The 18,758-nt window shown below is 39.4% G+C and overlaps 1 protein-coding gene across 1 annotated transcript in view; it reads left to right on the plus strand.

Annotated features, from left to right (window-relative positions):
• Positions 1-18,758, plus strand: part of LOC145337704 (voltage-dependent L-type calcium channel subunit alpha-1D-like) — a 651,603-nt gene that overhangs the window by 551,715 nt on the left and 81,130 nt on the right. Inside the window, exons 41-42 of the mRNA XM_080182539.1 lie at positions 1,107-1,208; positions 11,138-11,268. Of these exons, the coding sequence (XP_080038665.1) occupies positions 1,107-1,208; positions 11,138-11,268 (233 nt within the window). The remainder of the gene's footprint in view (positions 1-1,106; positions 1,209-11,137; positions 11,269-18,758) is intronic.

Below are 18,758 nucleotides of genomic sequence, written 5' to 3' on the forward strand. Positions count from 1 at the left end.
CACTGATATAAATAGATGAAGAGAACCGCCTTGCCAACTCTTTCACCCCCACCCCTCACCCACTGCTTTCTCACTGCTACTGCAAAATTGAGTTGGATCAGTGGCAGAGGCTCAGCAAATTTCAGAACTACTATACACAAATATATTGAATCAGTGAAGGTTTTAATTGGGATCAGTTTATAGATAGCAAGTTGCAGTTTTAACAGCAAACTTGTTTCCATGTTGTACAACCTATTTTTTTCCCATAGCTAGTTTAATTGAATTTTTGGGATATAACATTGCACCTGATGCCTGACTCATTCCTACCCCACCTTTTACTGTCAGGCCAGCCAGAAGATGCATTTCACATTGGGTGGGTGTTAATTAACCACCCAGCATATAATCACATTGAGAATGCAATCTCACCTAGGAGCAAATTATACATCTGCTTTCGGGATTGCTGACTTTGCTCACATGCTCAGTGTGAAATTCAGGCCTGGGCTTTAATAATCTGACCCTGGACAATTATTTCCTGCAGTACCACCATTTTTTTGTTTAAATATTTAATCTTCTTCATGTCCAGATATGTATTCGCTAGTTATTCACAGATTTCCTGTTACCTTTGGTTCACTAAAAAAATCTTTCTCAGGAATTTTAATGAGTCAAAAATTATTTAAATATAGACCAGTTAGCTTAACATCTGTTGTTGGAAAAATGTTAGAGTCCATTTTAAAGAATGTAGTAGCAGTGTGTTTAGAAATACATAGCATCATCAGGCAGACACAGCACAGCTTCATAAGAGGAACCTGTGCTTGACAAATTTATTAGAATTCTTTGATGTGGAAGAGCAGGATAGATGAAGGGAAACCAGTTGATACAATATACTTGGATTTTTTAAAAAAATCAGTAAGGTACTGCACAGAAGGCTACTTAATAAAAAATAACCTATACATAATAGAAACATAACTGCTTTCACCCAATAGGTTTTCAGTTATGGTTGATCTATATTGTTAGCAATATTTCAGTAGTCCAAAGTATTTTCCAGCAAAATGAATGATAAGCTGTTCCACTGTTTCAAAAGCGTCATGTGACTGATTCTGTTGCATGTTTTTTTTCCTTTAATACAGGCAACCTAGATCAAGCTAATGAGGAATTGAGAGCTGTTATTAAAAAAATATGGAAGCGAACTAGCATGAAGTTGCTAGATCAGGTGGTGCCTCCAGCTGATGGTTAGTGCCAAGACTTTCAGATTGATTTTCATTGCTATTAATTAAATTACATTCTCAAGAATCACAACCTTTTAACAGTTTGTTATTGAATAATATAGGATAAGTGCATCTTTAAAAAAATCCAATAAAACATTTGCCATCATTGATAAACATAATTTGTATTTGATGTGAGAGGGAAATGTGCGTCATGATTGAAATTCACTTACAGTGTTGAATGATTGAAAAATAACTCAAATCTGAAGACACAGTCCTTAATTTATTTAAAGCTCCAGTTATTTTGTTAAAGTATATTTTATGAGAAATGTAGCCATGGTATTTATTGTTTATCTACTGCAGCATATAACATAATGCAGTAAAATGGTAGGTATATGGCAGATAAGGTCTGCAGCTTAACAAGATAAGTAATGAGTAATAAAGCATTATGGTTAAAATTCTTGTTGATATTCAATATTCTTCAAGTTTTGAATTTTGCTAAATACTACTTAATTTTTAAAATTAATATTTCAAACTTATTTAAGTGACCATTTGCTTCAACTTTGTTTTTTAATGCTTGCATGGCATAAATGAAGATAGCAATGCATGTACTCAATAACATTTCAACTTTTTTGCTTGAGCTTCTCTGCAGCCTCTGTCACTTTCTTCTCTCAATCTGTAAGAATATTCTGAAGCAATTCTGTTTTAGGCCGGTGGCATGGAACTCGTGTTGCCTCTTAACAACTGTTTCCCCTAAGATTTCTTTGAAATGGAGACCTGTGCTTCAGAAATATTCCACACAGCCAGTTCTGCCTGTTTGCATGTTTTGGAAATCAGAAACAATTAGGAGGCTTTTCATCTTTACAAAGCTTCATATTTTCATGCTTGTATTACAACCAAATTACAACTAGTTTTCAAGCTTGCTAACTATTTAGTAAACATATTCATTTAATTGACAAAATTATTAGCCTTTACACTTGGATTCAAGTGCATTTGTTGCGCTATTTGTATCGAACTTGTCTTTGTGTGTTGGGTGAGGGTTACATTTTTCCATGACATTTTAAATCTGTTGTGAGATGGGCACAAACAGAACATATTACCAAATTGAATTAGGCAAATAACTTTTCCAACCAACATTTGGTTGCATCCTTGATGAGACAGATTGATGGGTGCAAAAACAGCAATTGCTGACTTGTTAGTGGCAACAAAATGTAGATAAAATACAGTAAATAATACTTTTGCAACAACAGGAATTAGAACATAATAAGAACATAAGAAATAGGAGCAGGAGTAGGCCATCCAGCCCTTCGAGCCTGCCCCGCCATTCAATAAGATCATGGCTGATCTGTCGCTGCTCAGTTCCACTTTCCCGCCCTCTCCCCATAACCCTTAATCCCCTCTCCTATCAAAAACCCATCAACCCGCGTCGTAAAAATATTTAGCGAGGCAGCCTCCACCACTTCAACGGGCAGAGAATTCCAGAGATTCACCACCCTTTGAGTGAAGAAGTTCCTCCTCAACTCCGTTCTAAACCGCCCCCCTTTTATCTCTTTTTTATTTTTTTAGCTCTGCTGTGTACAGTTTCTAAGTCATTCAAATTGATGTTTGAGAAATCACAGGCAATCTATGCCCATATTCTAATGGGTGAGATTTCTCAATGGAAGCGTGAAGTTGAAAAATTACTTGAATTTAAAATCATTTGTTATGCGAATTAGCAAACTCATCTTTGCTTATCAGGTGAGGGTTACATTTTCCATTTTTAAAATCTGATAGTATTTCTGTCTTCCAAAAAATTAAAATAGCTTCTTCAAAATACTACAGCTCATATTTACAAGAATTTAGGCCACTTTAAAATAACTTATAAAATGATTTGAAATATAATGCAAAAATATTTTTGCTTGTTTATGGAGATGTAGTTGTTTACTTAAGAATTCAATAATCTTTACAGGTTATCCTTTCTGGTAACATTTCTTGAGTCTGTTCCCTGCATCATGATCATTGAACAGGATTTCAAAGCGGGGTCAGGTACCCAATGCTTAGATAAATTCTATGTCCCAATTCCACACTCATGCGATGCTTTTATAAAATATATGTCGCCAAATTGGACAGGGGATGAGCTTGGTTCCTAATTAGTGGCACTGTGCATCACCAGGAGATGGGAGCTGTCTGCCCGGGGTTAGTGGCAAAAGCAAGGAGCAGCCATGATGGTCCACTGCCTTGCTAAATAGAACAGACAACTCCTTGGAGGACAGGAAAGTGGCCATGCAGCTAAAATGACTGTAAAATGTTCAACCAGTGCAAGCTGTCCCATGAAATGACACTTCTAAAGAATTAAATATAAACTTTTATTTCTCCCCACAACAAACCTGACAGTTATGCACCAATATGCACCAGATTGTTGCTGAGCACACTAGGTGCTGGGGAGCACTTAGTGTACTCCCCATTCCCCATCCCAGCCTGGCCATCCCTTTGAAAATTACAGACTGAGCCAGAGGCATTAGAATCCAGAGACAACTTCCAGGACTGTGATTTGAGAATCTCCCTCCCTGGCTATTAACAGGCTCCTTAAGGAATTTAATGAGCCATTAATTGGAACCGAGTGTGCTCCCCATTCCCCATCCCAGCCTGGCCATCCTTTTGAAAATTCTCAACTGTACCAGAGGCATTGGAATCCAGAGACAACTTCCAGGACTGTGATTTTTCAATTCTGTTCACATAAGAACATAAGAAATAGGAGCAGGAGTAGGCCAACTAGCCCTTCGAGCCTGCCCCGCCATTCAATAAGATCATGGCTGATCTGTCGTGGCTCAGTTCCACATTCTTGCCCTCTCCCCATAACCCTTAATCTCCTCTCTTATCAAAAACCCATCAACCCGCATCTTAAAAATATTTAGCGAGGTAGCCTCCACCACTTCAACGGGCAGAGAATTCCAGAGATTCACCACCCTTTGAGTGAAGAAGTTCCTCCTCAACTCTGTTCCAAACCGCCTCCCCTTTATCTTGAGGCTGTGCCCCCTAGTCCTACTATCCTTTCTGAGCGGGAAGAGTCTCTCCACCTCTATCCTATCCATCCCATTCATCATCTTATACGTCTCAATGAGATCTCCCCTCATTCTTCTAAACTCTAACGAGTACAAGCCTAATTTATTCAGCCTCTCCTCATAGCTCAACCCCCTCAACTCCGGCATCAGCCTAGTAAACCTCCTCTGCACTCCCTCCAAGGCCAAAATATCCTTGCGTAAGTACGGCGCCCAAAACTGCACACAGTACTCCAGCTGCAGCCTCACCAATGCCCTATACAGCCACAGCAAGACCTTCCTACTTTTATATTCAATCCCCCTCGCTATGAAGGCCAGCATCCCATTCGCCTTCCTGACCACCTGCTGCACCTGCAAGCTGGGTTTTTGCGACTCATGCACAAGGACCCCGAGGTCCCTCTGCACCATCGCCTGCTGCAGTTTTTCTCCACGTAAGTAATAATCCTTCCTACCATTATTCCTACCAAAGTGGACCACCTCGCACTTGCCAACATTAAATTCCATTTGCCATTTCCTGGCCCATTCGCCCAGCCTATCTAGATCCTTCTGTAGACTCTCACCACCCTCCGCACAATTTGCCTTTCCACCAATTTTGGTGTCATCAGCAAATTTCGACACCCTACACGCGGTTCCCTCCTCCAGATCATCTATATAAATGGTGAATAGCTGAGGCCCCAGCACCGACCCCTGGGGCACCCCACTAGTCACCATCCGCCAATCCGAATAGCACCCATTGACCCCCACTCTCTGCCTCCTATTTGACAACCAGTCCTCTATCCACGCTAACACCCTACCCCCAACCCCATGCCCCCTGACCTTCTGTAATAACCTCTTGTGAGCTTTGGGCCCTGGTCTGTTGGTGTTTGAAAATCCAGCCGATGGAGTCTGTGGTGTTGGGGTGATGGAAAGTTTTCCCATTTTCCCACCTTATATTGGGCAAATTCATAGTGGAGAATAACAAAAATGCAAGCAGTGAGGCTTACTGTTGCGGCCTCATCGCCGTGTCAGAATTCCCTCTTGCTCCCTTGCTGAGACTGCCACCACCAACTACTTGTATGCCTTCAGCATGTAAATGCTAACAATGGGCTGAAGGCAGGTAAATTTACCTCATGTTTACCTGGGACACCATTTGGAAAATGACACTAAGATGTTAATGTTTCTGAGTTGCTGCAGTGGAAGAAGTGGCAGTGGCCATTCTTGCTCCATACCACCCCCAACACTGACCTGCTATAAGCCATAGTCTCAATGCTCCAATCGCTAATCTGGCATTTTAATTATCAGTAAATTGCTGATAATTATATTAGATGCTCTTTGGCCTATTATGAATGCCAATTCTGGAGGGCACCCGACTGGCCTCCATTAATGGAATACTATAAATGCTGCATCTGTGCCTCCTCCCTGATTTCCTGCTTTGTTAAATTGTACATTCCGATGTATTAATGCTGATTTGCTGCAAATATGAAGCTTTTGAGTTATGTGTTCCATGTGAGCACTGAAAAATGCATTGGCTTACAATGGCTTCCTTTGCTAGGAGGTTATCCTGTCTCTAAAATCAGACACCCATTCACTCTTGCAACACCAACAAGTATGAGGGTGGCCCAGAAAGGGCCCTTCAGTGCAGCAGTGCACTCTTCCCATTCAGAATTGCATCTACTTTTGAATTACAACTGCATGACCCAGTAGAACAAGATGGTGCTTCTGCATTTCTATTCCAAAGCAAGCTCCTGCACTCCCTCTCTGACTGTCTGTGTTTCCAAAATCCATCTGGAATTTCACAATATGACGGTAGAGTTCCCTCCTGTTATTCTCCAACCTCCTCCAGTAATACTGGATACCATAGTTGTTGTGTGGACCTATCTACTCACCTGAATCCATCACTACTGAAGTACACTTCCATCACCAGACCATCTGCAGCCCAGTACATAAAAAGACATGCCCATGGACAGCAACTGTGAGATAACCCTGCACATAGGCTGTGCATTATTCCTACTGGACACACAGCTCTTGCCCTTCCACGGAGCTCCCAATGATTACTCCTGCCGCACCAAATGACTGTCTCCACTGATTGACTGTTGACTATGAGGTTCACAAGGCTCCAAGGGTGTCTCAAATCTCTGACTGCTTTCCACAGAATCCCAGAAGTCTCTACTCTCTGATTCCTGACTGCAAACCCCTACAAAGGACTTTGACTTTCACATTGTTGCCGTTGCCCTGATGACTGAGGACTACACTGTCTCCCTTCCCAAACCACCCCTGACCATAAGTCTGCATGTGACCCATCCCTTTTGTGGAACACTAACAACCTCCCCTCCTATTCATGCATGCACATATGTGATATCCCTTTCACCCCCTTGTTTCTTGCATTCCCACCCCTGGTCTCATCACCTCCCATCATTCCTCCTCCTCCTCCATTATAAAGAACAAAGACAAAGAACAAAGAACAACACAGCACAGGAAACAGGCCCTTTGGCCCAACGAACCCACGCCGCCATTTTAACATTATGAGTCCCCTCTCCACCCATGCCCTTATCTATACTTATGGCATTATCTTGCAAAACCTTCCTGCTCCTCTGACTTCCATTGTGCCCCCTTCCACTGCTATCTCTTCCCTTCCTTAGCGTCCTTCTGGACAATGGTGGCACGCACTGGGAGCAGTAAAACTCCCCCATTCCTGGCTGCAGTACTGATCAGTGTCTGAAAGTTGAGCCCTGGCCTGAGTACCGTGACTACAGAGGCAAGATCTGGGGAGCAGTCCAAGTCTATAGCCCAGCAGTGTGGGAATCCAGCTGCATTGCAATCAGAGTGGTGCAGCATTATGGAATGTTGGTTGTTTGTGTTGCATTCATGAAGCCTTGAGGTCTGATGTGTGCGTGACACCCTTTTCAAATGAGATTCAGACAGATATGATTTCCCACTGGCATGAAGCAAGATTGCAAGGCTGTATATGATTCTGGTGAGAAGCTAAGTAAATCAGCATTCATGAAATGGTAATGAATGCAAATAGTATTCATAGCACTGGTCAGTGGAATACCCGATCTGCCATTAAACTGTCACTGGGAGAATGGCAAATTATTTTTATGCTGGAATGGTTTCTGACTTATTCCTTGCCGCTGGATTCTCTTCTCCTGCCTAACACAAACCCTGCCATGGGTGAGATGGGAAAATTCGGCCAATTGCGTTTTTAAAAAAGCCTCTGAGATACAGCTATAAGACTACCAGATCCAGGCACAGAATTAGGCCATTTGGCCCATCGAGTCTGCTCTACCATTCTACCATGGCTGATATGTTTCACATCCCCAATATCTCTCCTTTTCCCCATACCCTTTGGTCCCCTTACCCATCCTGGGAGTTCCTCACACAGCACTCCCCATCCTTAATTATAACTGAAATCAAATACATCAAAATTCACAAAACTGTTCCGAATTAATAAATAATTTGGCTCCAAGAACTTTCTACTTCTCCCCAAAAACAGCACAATACATTTCTAGCCCTTTGAACATTCTCTTTCATATTTTATAATCCCCATTGCTTATTTTCCATGTTTGATACCAGGTGCAATGAGTTCAGTGTGAACAATATAATCCATAACCTCAATTTTATTTCTAGGCAGGTATGCAGCAAAGCGAGAAGCAATCTCAACAATTTCAATGGCGGGGTCTCAGTTGCATGCCGCTGATTGACATCCTGATCAAACAGCCAGAAACGTTAGGATGCAGCTGCCTAGGCATTAAAATCAAGATAGCCAAGTAAGGAAAATGGGTTGGTAAAATCCTGGTAGGAGTGGGTGTCAAAGTAGCAACGCTGAAGCAGAGGATGCTCACGATTTCGTCGTGAGGCCAGGTCCACTCCTGCTCTTCCTGGCCTACAAGAATATTGAAAAAGCATACTTTGCCATGTCACTTCTGTGGCTGTTCTTACTAACAGACTCACCTCCTACTATTAATAGATCTCCCACATAACTTTCTCAGGCTGAAAATGAATCTTCTGCCCAACCCTATACACTCTCCATCAAAAGATTGCCCATTCCATCTCTGTGACATCATCCATCTCTGTCTCTGCCTCATACACCCACGTCCTTGCTTTTTCAGCTTCAGTTTCAGCACTTTTTTTCTTTATACTTTCGTAGGTTGTAGGTATTGCTGGCAAGGCCAGTGTCTGTTGCCCATCCCTATTTGCCCTTAAACTGAGTGGCATGTTTGGCCATTTTGGAGAACAGTTAAGAATCAACCACATTGCTGTGGCTCCAGATTTCCTTCTGTAAAGGAGATTGATGGTCCAGATGGGGTTTTGCAACAACTGATGGTTGTTGTCATGGTCATCATTATCGAGGCTAGCTTTATATTCCAGATTTAGCATTGAATTTATATTCCATCGTGATGGAATTTGAATTCTTGGCATTAGTCTGGGCTCTGGATTACTAGTCCAGTAGACATTGCCACTGCATCATCATCTCTTGCCAACGTCTCATTCATTATAAAGCACTGTAGACTGTACCCTATTGCTGCCATTACTGTTCATCCTGACTTATGTTAGCTCCTTGTCCCTCAATGCCTCAAATTTGAAATTCTCATCCCTTTAAATGCCTTTATGACCTTGACTTTCCCAACCTGTCACTGAACCATCATTGTCATGAATAGATTTTCTATAACTTAATACTATTGGACTAGTTGCAGTTGTAAGGAAAACTATCAGCCTAGTACTTACATTGTTTTGGAACTGGATTCATGAGTTCAGTTCCAAATTAATATTAATTAGAATTAATATGAGTACTTCACAATCCAGGAATAACTGGATAACAGATACATTTAATTGATTATAATCTATGTTATCATCAAGAAGCTCTATTAACAACAGCATTTACATAGAGCTAAATGCTGTTTTGTAAGATTGTTAATGTCAACTCCCCTCAGGGCATTGCATGGAATGGAGAAAGAAAAGTGCTTCTACTCTGCTATAACAATAATCAGAAACTAGGTTCCATGATACCAATAAATAAATGTTTAACATTTTTGTGTGAAATTTGCTAAAGATTTATTTTAATTAAAGACTTATCCCATTTATTTTAAATGGTTAATGCCTCCACTTAAATAGCAGACAAAGTAATTTCATGCATGTTTTAAGCACAGTTCATGATACAATTAACAATACTCTCTAGGTTAATATGCCTCCAACCCTACTGCCAGAAAATATGCCCATATCTGGTGACTTTTTTTTTACAGTTTTGAATTATGCAGCCAGGTTAAATTTTAAAAATGCTACCAGCTGTGGACTTCCACTGACTAAGGAATTAAGTTGAGACTGCCCAAATGAAAGCAATCAATAAATAACATTACCCATCTAAATGTGTTTCATGAAGCTCTGTTTAAACATGAACTTAAATTAGAGGCTTTCCTGTGTCTACTGACACATAAGGCAGACAAAGCATGTGCTTATGTATGTTTCTATAGCTAGGTTTTCCATGAGGAGGTTGCCAGCCTGTCATGAAAAGCATGTCCTGCATCAAGCATGTCTGACCAGAAGACTTTCTTGGTCTTACTGCCTGCCATAGGATGACAGTATTCAGCTTTTTCCTCTAAGAAAAATAAAAAGTCTTTAAACATAATTTGGTTTAGAAATGGTTTCTGTAATATTTACTTAATGTTTCTAGAATTCACTAATAGAGTTATCAATCAATAAAAGACAGTATCCTTTGTAATTTGAGGGTATGATGCATTATCAACCATTTATTTTCCAATTTTCTTTATTCACATCCCTCCATGTAAGTTATGGAGAAAGGTTCCCAATTGCTTATTCATAAGCAAGTGGAACTGTTCAAAAAATAATCAAAAACAACTTGAATTATTGTCAGTTGGGTGATTTGTTTGTTTGGTACATTTAGCCTAACATCTGTTTGTGCCTTTCTGCCTTGCAATTTTAGTTCACATCAGTCACGAAGGTGAATAATACATATTGCATATTTGAAGATGTTTGATATATTTCAGACTTAGAAAATAGAATGTATTTTCATTCTTAATTATACAACTTCATTTTTTATTGTTCTACTAAACAATGTGAACTGATAATATAGCATAATAAAAGATTTATAAAAGGTAATGTGTTAACTGAAAAAGATCTGGGTCCATAAGGTTTTCTATCCTTTGAAGAACAATGGAGTGGTAATTGCTTGTGGTTTTGTTTTTGGGACCATAACCAGTGGCAACCCAAAGTGCCCAAGATCATGCCACAATTATTCCTTGGATATAATTAACACATTTTTGCATAGCACAGGTTGAATGTTGAGCAATAGTCAGCAGCCTTTATTATTTGAGACACATATATGCAATTGAATGAGAAGACTGCTGAAAGTAATATCTGCAAAGAATTTTGAGGTTGGTACAAGGTTGGAATGTAGTGATTTTAAATTACTTTTTTCAGAAATAATTTATGTCATTGAGAAGATTAGATGCTTTTTCAGGCAAGCAGCAGAGTTACTAATAGATTATCTTGTGATATTTGCCATTCATTTTAAATCTGTAAAACTTCAGAATAGCTGCAAATATGTTTACTGTATACTGCAAAAATAACTACATTTAGAGATATAGTCAAGAAAATCTCATGAATCAGTGTATGTAATAAAGCAAAGGAGTGACACGTTTTTCCATTTTACAGCACATTGACACTTGGATAAGAAATATGATGTGTATTATTCACCTTTAATTATTCTGCTGATACGTGCAAAGGATTATAGTAAATGTTTAATTCTTAGTTTTAATTCCTTCAAATTTAATTTTTAAGGTATATTATTTGGGACAAAAACACACATTGTTATAAAGTTTAGAACATAGGTAACAGAAAACAGTCAAATTAGAAAGTTCCAGAATGATTAGAAAGAAGCTATTGTTTTGAAAAAGGAGGAATTTGTTTGGTCTATTCACATAGATGATGAGGTAACCGTGGGGAAGTTCTATGCCACCTTCCTGATACAGGACTACTTTAGGAAATTCAAGCGACGCAAGGAACAAGGCTTGGTAGGAAAGCATCCCAGAAAGAATACTACAGTTGCTCTACAGGTGAGATTAATTTGATAATTTGTATGTTTTTAAAAGTGCCTGTAAGGTGATTGTTTAAAGGAAATACAAGATGCACACAGTTACAGCATTTGATTTTAATCATAAAGACCTTTAAATTATGCCATGTGATAGTAGCGCATGTACACCATGTAATCATCAAACATTTTCTCACTGCTGTTTGAACAAAAGTTATAACCTATTTAAATATGCAAACGTTTCTTCTGAAATTTTAGACATATGCATTAAGTTTTTACATGCTACTATACCACAGCATAATTTCAAGAATAATTTTATGTGAATGAGATAATGTAATAAATTGCTATATTATTGTTGGTGTAAAATGTGAAGTCTTTTGCACTATGCTGCATTATATGGAAAAGTAAAACCTACTGTGAGGGTCGGATTAGTGAGATGCATGTAGCCTTTTTGATTTTTCACTGCAGCTTTTATATATGCTCATGGCTGATTCATCTTCATATGAAGACTATATTCACCTTTATAACGCATCACCAGCCATTATTTTGCATGCCATACAAACTGAAATGAATTATCCTGCATTTGCAATAAATTGTAGAATAGCAAAATATAAAGCGATATAAAGCCAGAATATGGAAGTTAAGGGAATATGCATTTTGAATGGAATGTGCTTGCTTGCATTGTTGCTCCCTCGGTCAACTTTAATATAAATATCAATACTGTTCCATATCTAAGCTTGGAAACTTGAGTCGCCCTGGGTATTGCAAACCAAATAATTATTTAGCAATTTGTAATAACTTTGGTTGCATTATGAATTCAACACTGAATATTAAATTATATGGAAAATGATAAATGCATAAATGTTATTTATCACAAACAGGTTTATACGTATTTGTAAATAGCTGCCTTCTTTAGCTCTATATCCTGGGGATATATAAACCTAAAAATTATTGTTTGTGATGTCAACATATGATATTTCTTTGCCTACCATTTTAATAGGTAGTGTAGCTTGTTCAGTTTAGATGGGTCAATGCCTGCATTAAAATAGCAAAGAAATATTATAAGCTTGTTAAGCATTTAATCACTAACATCCCAAGCAGTAACTTTCAGACATAAACTTAGAGATAATTGCAGTTAATCAATTCAGACAGTTAACTGATCAACCATAATTGTGCAATAACTCTCTGACATGATGGCTTGTTATTTTTTTCTGATACTTCAGTAACAGTTTTATGCTATCTTACATAATCTTATTAATTTGTAACTGTTTTACATGGGCATTATTACAATCCAAGTACATTGTTTGCATTCAGATACTCTTTAGCAGAAGCTGTTCACAAAAAATCATTCTTTAAAGCGGAGATATATGAACAATCTTTTGGAGACATATGTGAGCTCATAAGTTGTGGTTAGCAGTATGGAACTTAAGGTATTACTTGTTCTTTGTCCCTGCATGTTTTTCAATATGTCACAAATCTTTGATCCAGTAAGCATTGCTGTAACATAGTAAATATTTCAGTTAGCTGCTCATTTTTTGTTCCACAGCAGTCGAATGGATATAAAACAATCATTATATTTTGGTCTCAGCTACCTGGTGAACTGATAAATGTTCAGCTAGAAACAACTAGAAATGACAACTAGAAACTTAGCCTGACAAACTAAAGTTTATTTAATGAAATATTAATACAACACTGCAAAGGTTTGGATGCATATATCATTACATTTCAAAATCCACTGTAATATATAGTTCTAAAACCTGCTTTAATAAATGTCATAGGAATAAAAGGTTATTCTAGTTTAAACTTGGTTAATTTGCAAAGGGTCCTTGAAAACATACACGTGAATTTTTCTAATTCTTCTTGTAGTCATATAAAACAGAAAGGAATGACAATTAAACTAAAATGTATAAAACCCACCAACTGATCATATATTAGAGACCATTATGGATCACATTCGGGAAAGGAAGAGGAAAGAGCTGTAAGTGCAGAAATCTCAGGACATTTCAGACTTTAAATTAAAGGGAGAACAGGCAACCAAGCTAGCCACACCAAATGCAGTCTTTAATTACAAGTTAATGCTTTACTTTTAAATATGACAATAACTAACACTGAACACTCAAATACTTAATCCAGGACTAGAGGGCACAGCCTCAAGATAAGGGGGGGGGGGGCAGTTTAGAACGGAGTTGAGGAAGAACTTCTTCACTCAAAGGGTGGTGAATCTCTGGAATTCTCTGCCCATTGAAGTGGTGGAGGCTACCTCGCTAAATACATTTAAAACACGGGTAGATAGGTTTTTGGTAGGCAAAGGAATTAAGGGTTATGGGGAGAAAGCAGGAAAGTGGAACTAAGCCACTTCAGATCAGCCATGATCTTAATGAATGGTGGGGCAGGCTCGAAGGGCTAGATGGCCTACTCCTGCACCTACTTCTTACGTTCTTATGTTCTAATCCCATGGAGTGTGGAAATGTTTCAGTAAAAACTATAAAGAGTTGAAATGAAACCTCATTGCACCCATTTTGCAGGCGCAAAGCTGATGCAGTGAGGCTCAATTTTGAGAATGCTTGCGAAATATTTAAACAAAATTAGTTTGTGCCATTTTTCAGACATAATTTTTGGCTGTCTAAAACAGGTCAGTTTCCTTGTATATTGAAAAACACTGGAACCATTGTAAATATTGAAACATAGAAACTAAAAACAGGAGTAGGCCATTCAGCCCTTCAAGCCTGCTCCATCGTTCATTTTGATCATGGCTGATCATCAAATTCAATATTCTGATCTTCCCTTCCTCTCGTATCCCTTGATTCCTAGAGGTATATCTAATTTCTTCTCAAAATCACAGAAAACTTTGGCCTCAACTGCATATTGTGGTCGTGAATTCCACACATTCTCCATCCTCTGGGTGAAGAAATTTCTCATCACCTCAGTTCTAAAAGGGTTATCCTCAAACTATGACTCCTAGTTCTGGACTTTCCCACCATTGGGAACATTCTTTCTGAATCTATCCTGTTTAACCCTGTTAGAATTTTATAAGTTTCTATGAGATCCACTCTCTTCTAAACTCCAGTGAATATAATCCTAACCGATTTAGTCAGTCCTCATATGACAGACCTGCCATCCCAGGAACCAGCCTGGTAAACCTTTGTTGTACTCCCTCTATAGCAAGGAGATCCTTCCTCAGACACCAAACTGCGCACAATACTCCATGCGTGGCCTCACCATTGCACTGTACAATTGCAGTAAAACATCCCTCAAATCTTCTCGCTGTGTAGGCCAACATACCACTTGCCTTCTTTATTCCTGTTGTATTTGTGTGCTTACTTTCAGAAATTGATACCAACTCTTTACTCCCTATCTGCTAATCAGCTTTCTGTCCATCTCAAGACATTACCTGCAACGTGCTTTAACTTTACATAGTAGTCTGTTACATGAGACCTTGTCGAAAGCCTTCTGAAAGTCTAAATAAACCACATCCACTGGTTCTCCTCAGTCAACTCCACTAGTTACATCCTCAAAAAATTCCAATAGATTCATCAAGCACGATTTCCTTTTTCTAAATCCATGCTGAATTTGTCTGATTATACCACTGCCTTCCAAATGCCAATCTATGAAACCCTTGATAATAGACTCTAGCAACTTCCCTGATGTTAGGCTCCCTGGTTTATACTTCCTGATTTCTCTCTACCTCCCTTTTTGAATAGTTGGCTTATAGAAGCTACCCAGAGTCCAGAGTCCAAAAAATTTTGGAAAATGACTATCAACGGATCTGTTATTTCCAGGGCCTTCCTTAAACTCCTACACTTCCTTAAGTATTCTGGGATGCAGATTATCAGGACAAGGAGATTTATCCACCTTCAATCCCATCAATTTCCCCAAAACCATTTCTCTATAAATGCTGATTTCCTTAAGCTTCTCACTAAAATATGTTTCCCTCAGTACTTCTGGTACATTATTCACGTGTTGGCCCTGTGCCCTTCGGATTCTTCAGTAGCTTCTGCAGCCTTAGAAACAGCTAGCAACTAGAGGTGAGTTATTTAAAAAAGAACAAAATCTTCTTGTGGAGGCAGGACAACTCAGGGATCTTCTTTCCAGATATAATAATCCGCTACTCCATTTTCCTGTCTTAAACCCATACTCCTTGATTAAAAATCTGTCTATTTCAGCCTTGAGCATACTTAACAATGCACTCTCTACAGCCATCTGCTGTAAAGAGTTCTATAGATTCACTGCTCTCTGATAGAAGAAACATCCTCATCTCTGTGTTAAATGGGCAACCCATTACTCTGAGATTATGCCCTCTGGCCCTCTGGTCTCCCACAAGGGATACTAGTGCTTTACCATTTAAGATTCAAATAAGGAGGATATTTTCTCTCAGAGGGTCTTCAATTTGTAGAATACACTTCCTCAGAGAGCATTGGAGGCTGGGTCGTTGAATATATTCAAGACTGAGTTGCGTAGATTTTTGAACACAAGGGAGTCAAGGAGTATGGGGAGCAGACAGGAAAGTAGAGTTGAGGCCACAATCCAGTTAACCATGTTCTTAATGAATGGCAAAGCAGTCTCAAGGGCATAAATGACCAATGCCTGCTCTTAATTCTTATGTCCATCCAAACACCAGGCCCATTTCAAACCTTCATGTCGTCTCATGCCCACCATCTGTCCTCATGACCCCCTCATACTCCCATGTCATCCCCATAGCCACTCACCCAATATCCACCACGGGCAAACCAAAGAACTCATAGAAGCCCTACAGTGCAGAAGGAGGCCACTTGGCCTATTGAGTCTGCATGGAACCCAATCCCTCCCAGGCCCTATCCCATTTGTCCAACCTACTAGTCCTCCTGACACTAAGAGGCAATTTACTATGGCAAATCAACTTAATCCGCACATCTCTGTACTGTGAGGAAACTGGACCACCCGGAGGAAACCCCTGCAAATACGGGGAGAGTGTGCAAACTCCACACAGACAGTTACCCAAGGCCAGACTTGAACCCGGGTGCTTGGCACTGTGAGGCAGCAGTGCTAACCACTCTGCCACCATGCTTCCCAATATGGGGAGATGAATGAAACTAATCTTTTAACAACCTAATTCAGCTCTCATTTTGACACACTTTATAGTGAAAAACTCCAATTCGTGAAATCCAGGTGAAGTTTTTGCATCTCCTCATGTTATTAATCTCTCTTAAAAACTAGGTTCTATTCAGACCTTGCATCAAGGACAATTCATCTTTTAATAGCCTCTTTAAGCTGTCAATCAAACTATGAAATTATAACTCCTCGGAGTTGAGGAGGAACTTCTTCAGTCAAAGGGTGGTGAATCTCTGGAATTCTCTGCCCGTTGAAGTGGTGGAGGCTACCTCGCTAAATATATTTAAGTCATGGGTAGATAGGTTTTTGACAGACAAGGGAATTAAGGGTTATGGGGAGAGAGCGGGAAAGTGGACCTGATCCACTTCAGATTAGCCATGATCTTATTGAATGGCGGGGCAGGCTCGAAGGGCTAGATGGCCTACTCCTGCTCCTATTCCTTATGTTCTTATGTACTGAGATAATTGTAGCTTTTAAAATTCAGTGAAGCATTCATAATAACAAAAATGCTGTGGGAGATGTCAACAAAGATCGTAAAACTGCACAACAGATGGTAATGTTTGATTTGAACCTACATCAGGTGTCCACCAAAGGGACATTTTAACTCTCACTGAGAGCTTAAGTCTTTTTTTCTCACGTTTAAAGAATGCACATTTAAAAGGCTTATAATCATAGAGTTCTATAGCACAGAGAAAGGCCCATCGTCATGACACTTAAACAGATCTTACCCACCTTCAGGAATGCTTACATTCATTTCTTCAAATTGTGACTTCCTACTGTAAGTTAAGACCCATGAATCATCCAAAATAAGGTCTCTTTGAACTTAAAAGTAAGTTCAAGTGGCTCTGCTGAATTTGGGTTTCTTGCCTGTGCATGTCATTCTCTGCTCCTTTCCTGTATCATCAAAAATTGGATCTGCCAAAAATGGAGGCAGGACTTCATTTTCCAGGTCCAGATCATCATCTCTGAAGGTTTGTGGAATCTTCCGAACCCTGAAAATCCATTCCTAAATAGTCAAAATCTATTTTTGATAAAACAGAATTATACGTGATTACTGATTGTTGATTTGTTAAATTTTACAATTAATTTGCAGTGTCATGGGGGGGTGTTTTGCTTTCATAAAGTATCTTTCATATCCTCAGAACATTCCAAATTATTTGGGAATGTATGGCTTTAACCACCTGTGTGGATTCTATTCAGTTTAACCTAGATAATAGTGTAAAAACAGCAGTGAGGAAAATTAAAATTAATAACAAAATATTAGCTGGGACTTCAATTAGCTTGGACACCTGGCTGCTGGATCAGTTTTGGGCATGGCAGCTGCTGTTAAGTGTTGAGGAGGGGGTTTTCATGCCTGATCCATTTCCCCCATGCCCTTCACTTTTTATCCTGAGCCCACTATGTTGGCCTGAATTTAATCCAGGCTGATGTGGGCTGCTTGCTTTGCTGACTAAAAACCTCAGTTGGTGTGGGATTGGGGCCCTAATAAAATTAATTGTCCTGAATTGTATGCCTGTTGGAAAGCACAGACAGCCTTCCTGATCCTGAGCTGCCCTCATTGAAAGTGGCTCAGGATTGGGATGGTGGCACAAAATTGCACAACTGCTCACTTCTGATCTAAGTCCTGACCTATTTAAAAATCCAACCCATTCCTATCAGGGTTTCACTTGAAAAATCTAGAGTCTTAATATCCATTACTTGAGGTGCCTTCTGTCCAGCTTCTTAAATTTTTAAATGCAGGCCACCATTGCTAACCATCCAATCTGCAACCTTGAGGTTGCCTCCGGACAGTTCAACCAAACCCGTTACCTTGAAGGGCCTGCAGGCCAGCAGAAAAGTTTCAGTCAGCCTCTGATCATAGGCCTTTAACTATTGTTAATTCGTTCTGCACCACATTTGGATGGGTAACTCTGCCAACACTGATACTTTTGCTGGGATAAAAACCAATATAATTGAAAGTCATCTGAATTTTACATAAATAAATCAATACACCACTTTATATTATGCTCTGAAGTCTAATGTCTTTATGGAACAAGTCAAAAGGGATAGGAAGTCAAGGATTATGGGGACAGACAAGAAAGTGGAAATGAGACCATTAATGGATCAACCATGATCATATTAAATGGCAGAGCAGGTTCATAAGAACATAAGAACATAAGAACATAAGAAATAGGAGCAGGAGTAGGCCATCTAGCCCTTCGAGCCTGCCCCGCCATTCAATAAGATCATGGCTGATCTGTTGTGGCTCAGTTCCACTTTCCCGCCCTCTCCCCATAACCCTTAATCCCCTCTCTTATCAAGAACCCATCAACCCGCTTCTTAAAAATATTTAGCGAGGCAGCCTCCACCACTTCAACGGGCAGAGAATTCCAGAGATTCACCACCCTTTGAGTGAAGAAGTTCCTCCTCAACTCCGTTCTAAACCGC

The sequence above is a fragment of the Carcharhinus amblyrhynchos genome, chromosome 3 (genome assembly GCF_965287045.1).
Source record: "Carcharhinus amblyrhynchos chromosome 3, sCarAmb.v2.hapA, whole genome shotgun sequence".
In the NCBI taxonomy this organism is placed as follows: domain Eukaryota; kingdom Metazoa; phylum Chordata; class Chondrichthyes; order Carcharhiniformes; family Carcharhinidae; genus Carcharhinus; species Carcharhinus amblyrhynchos.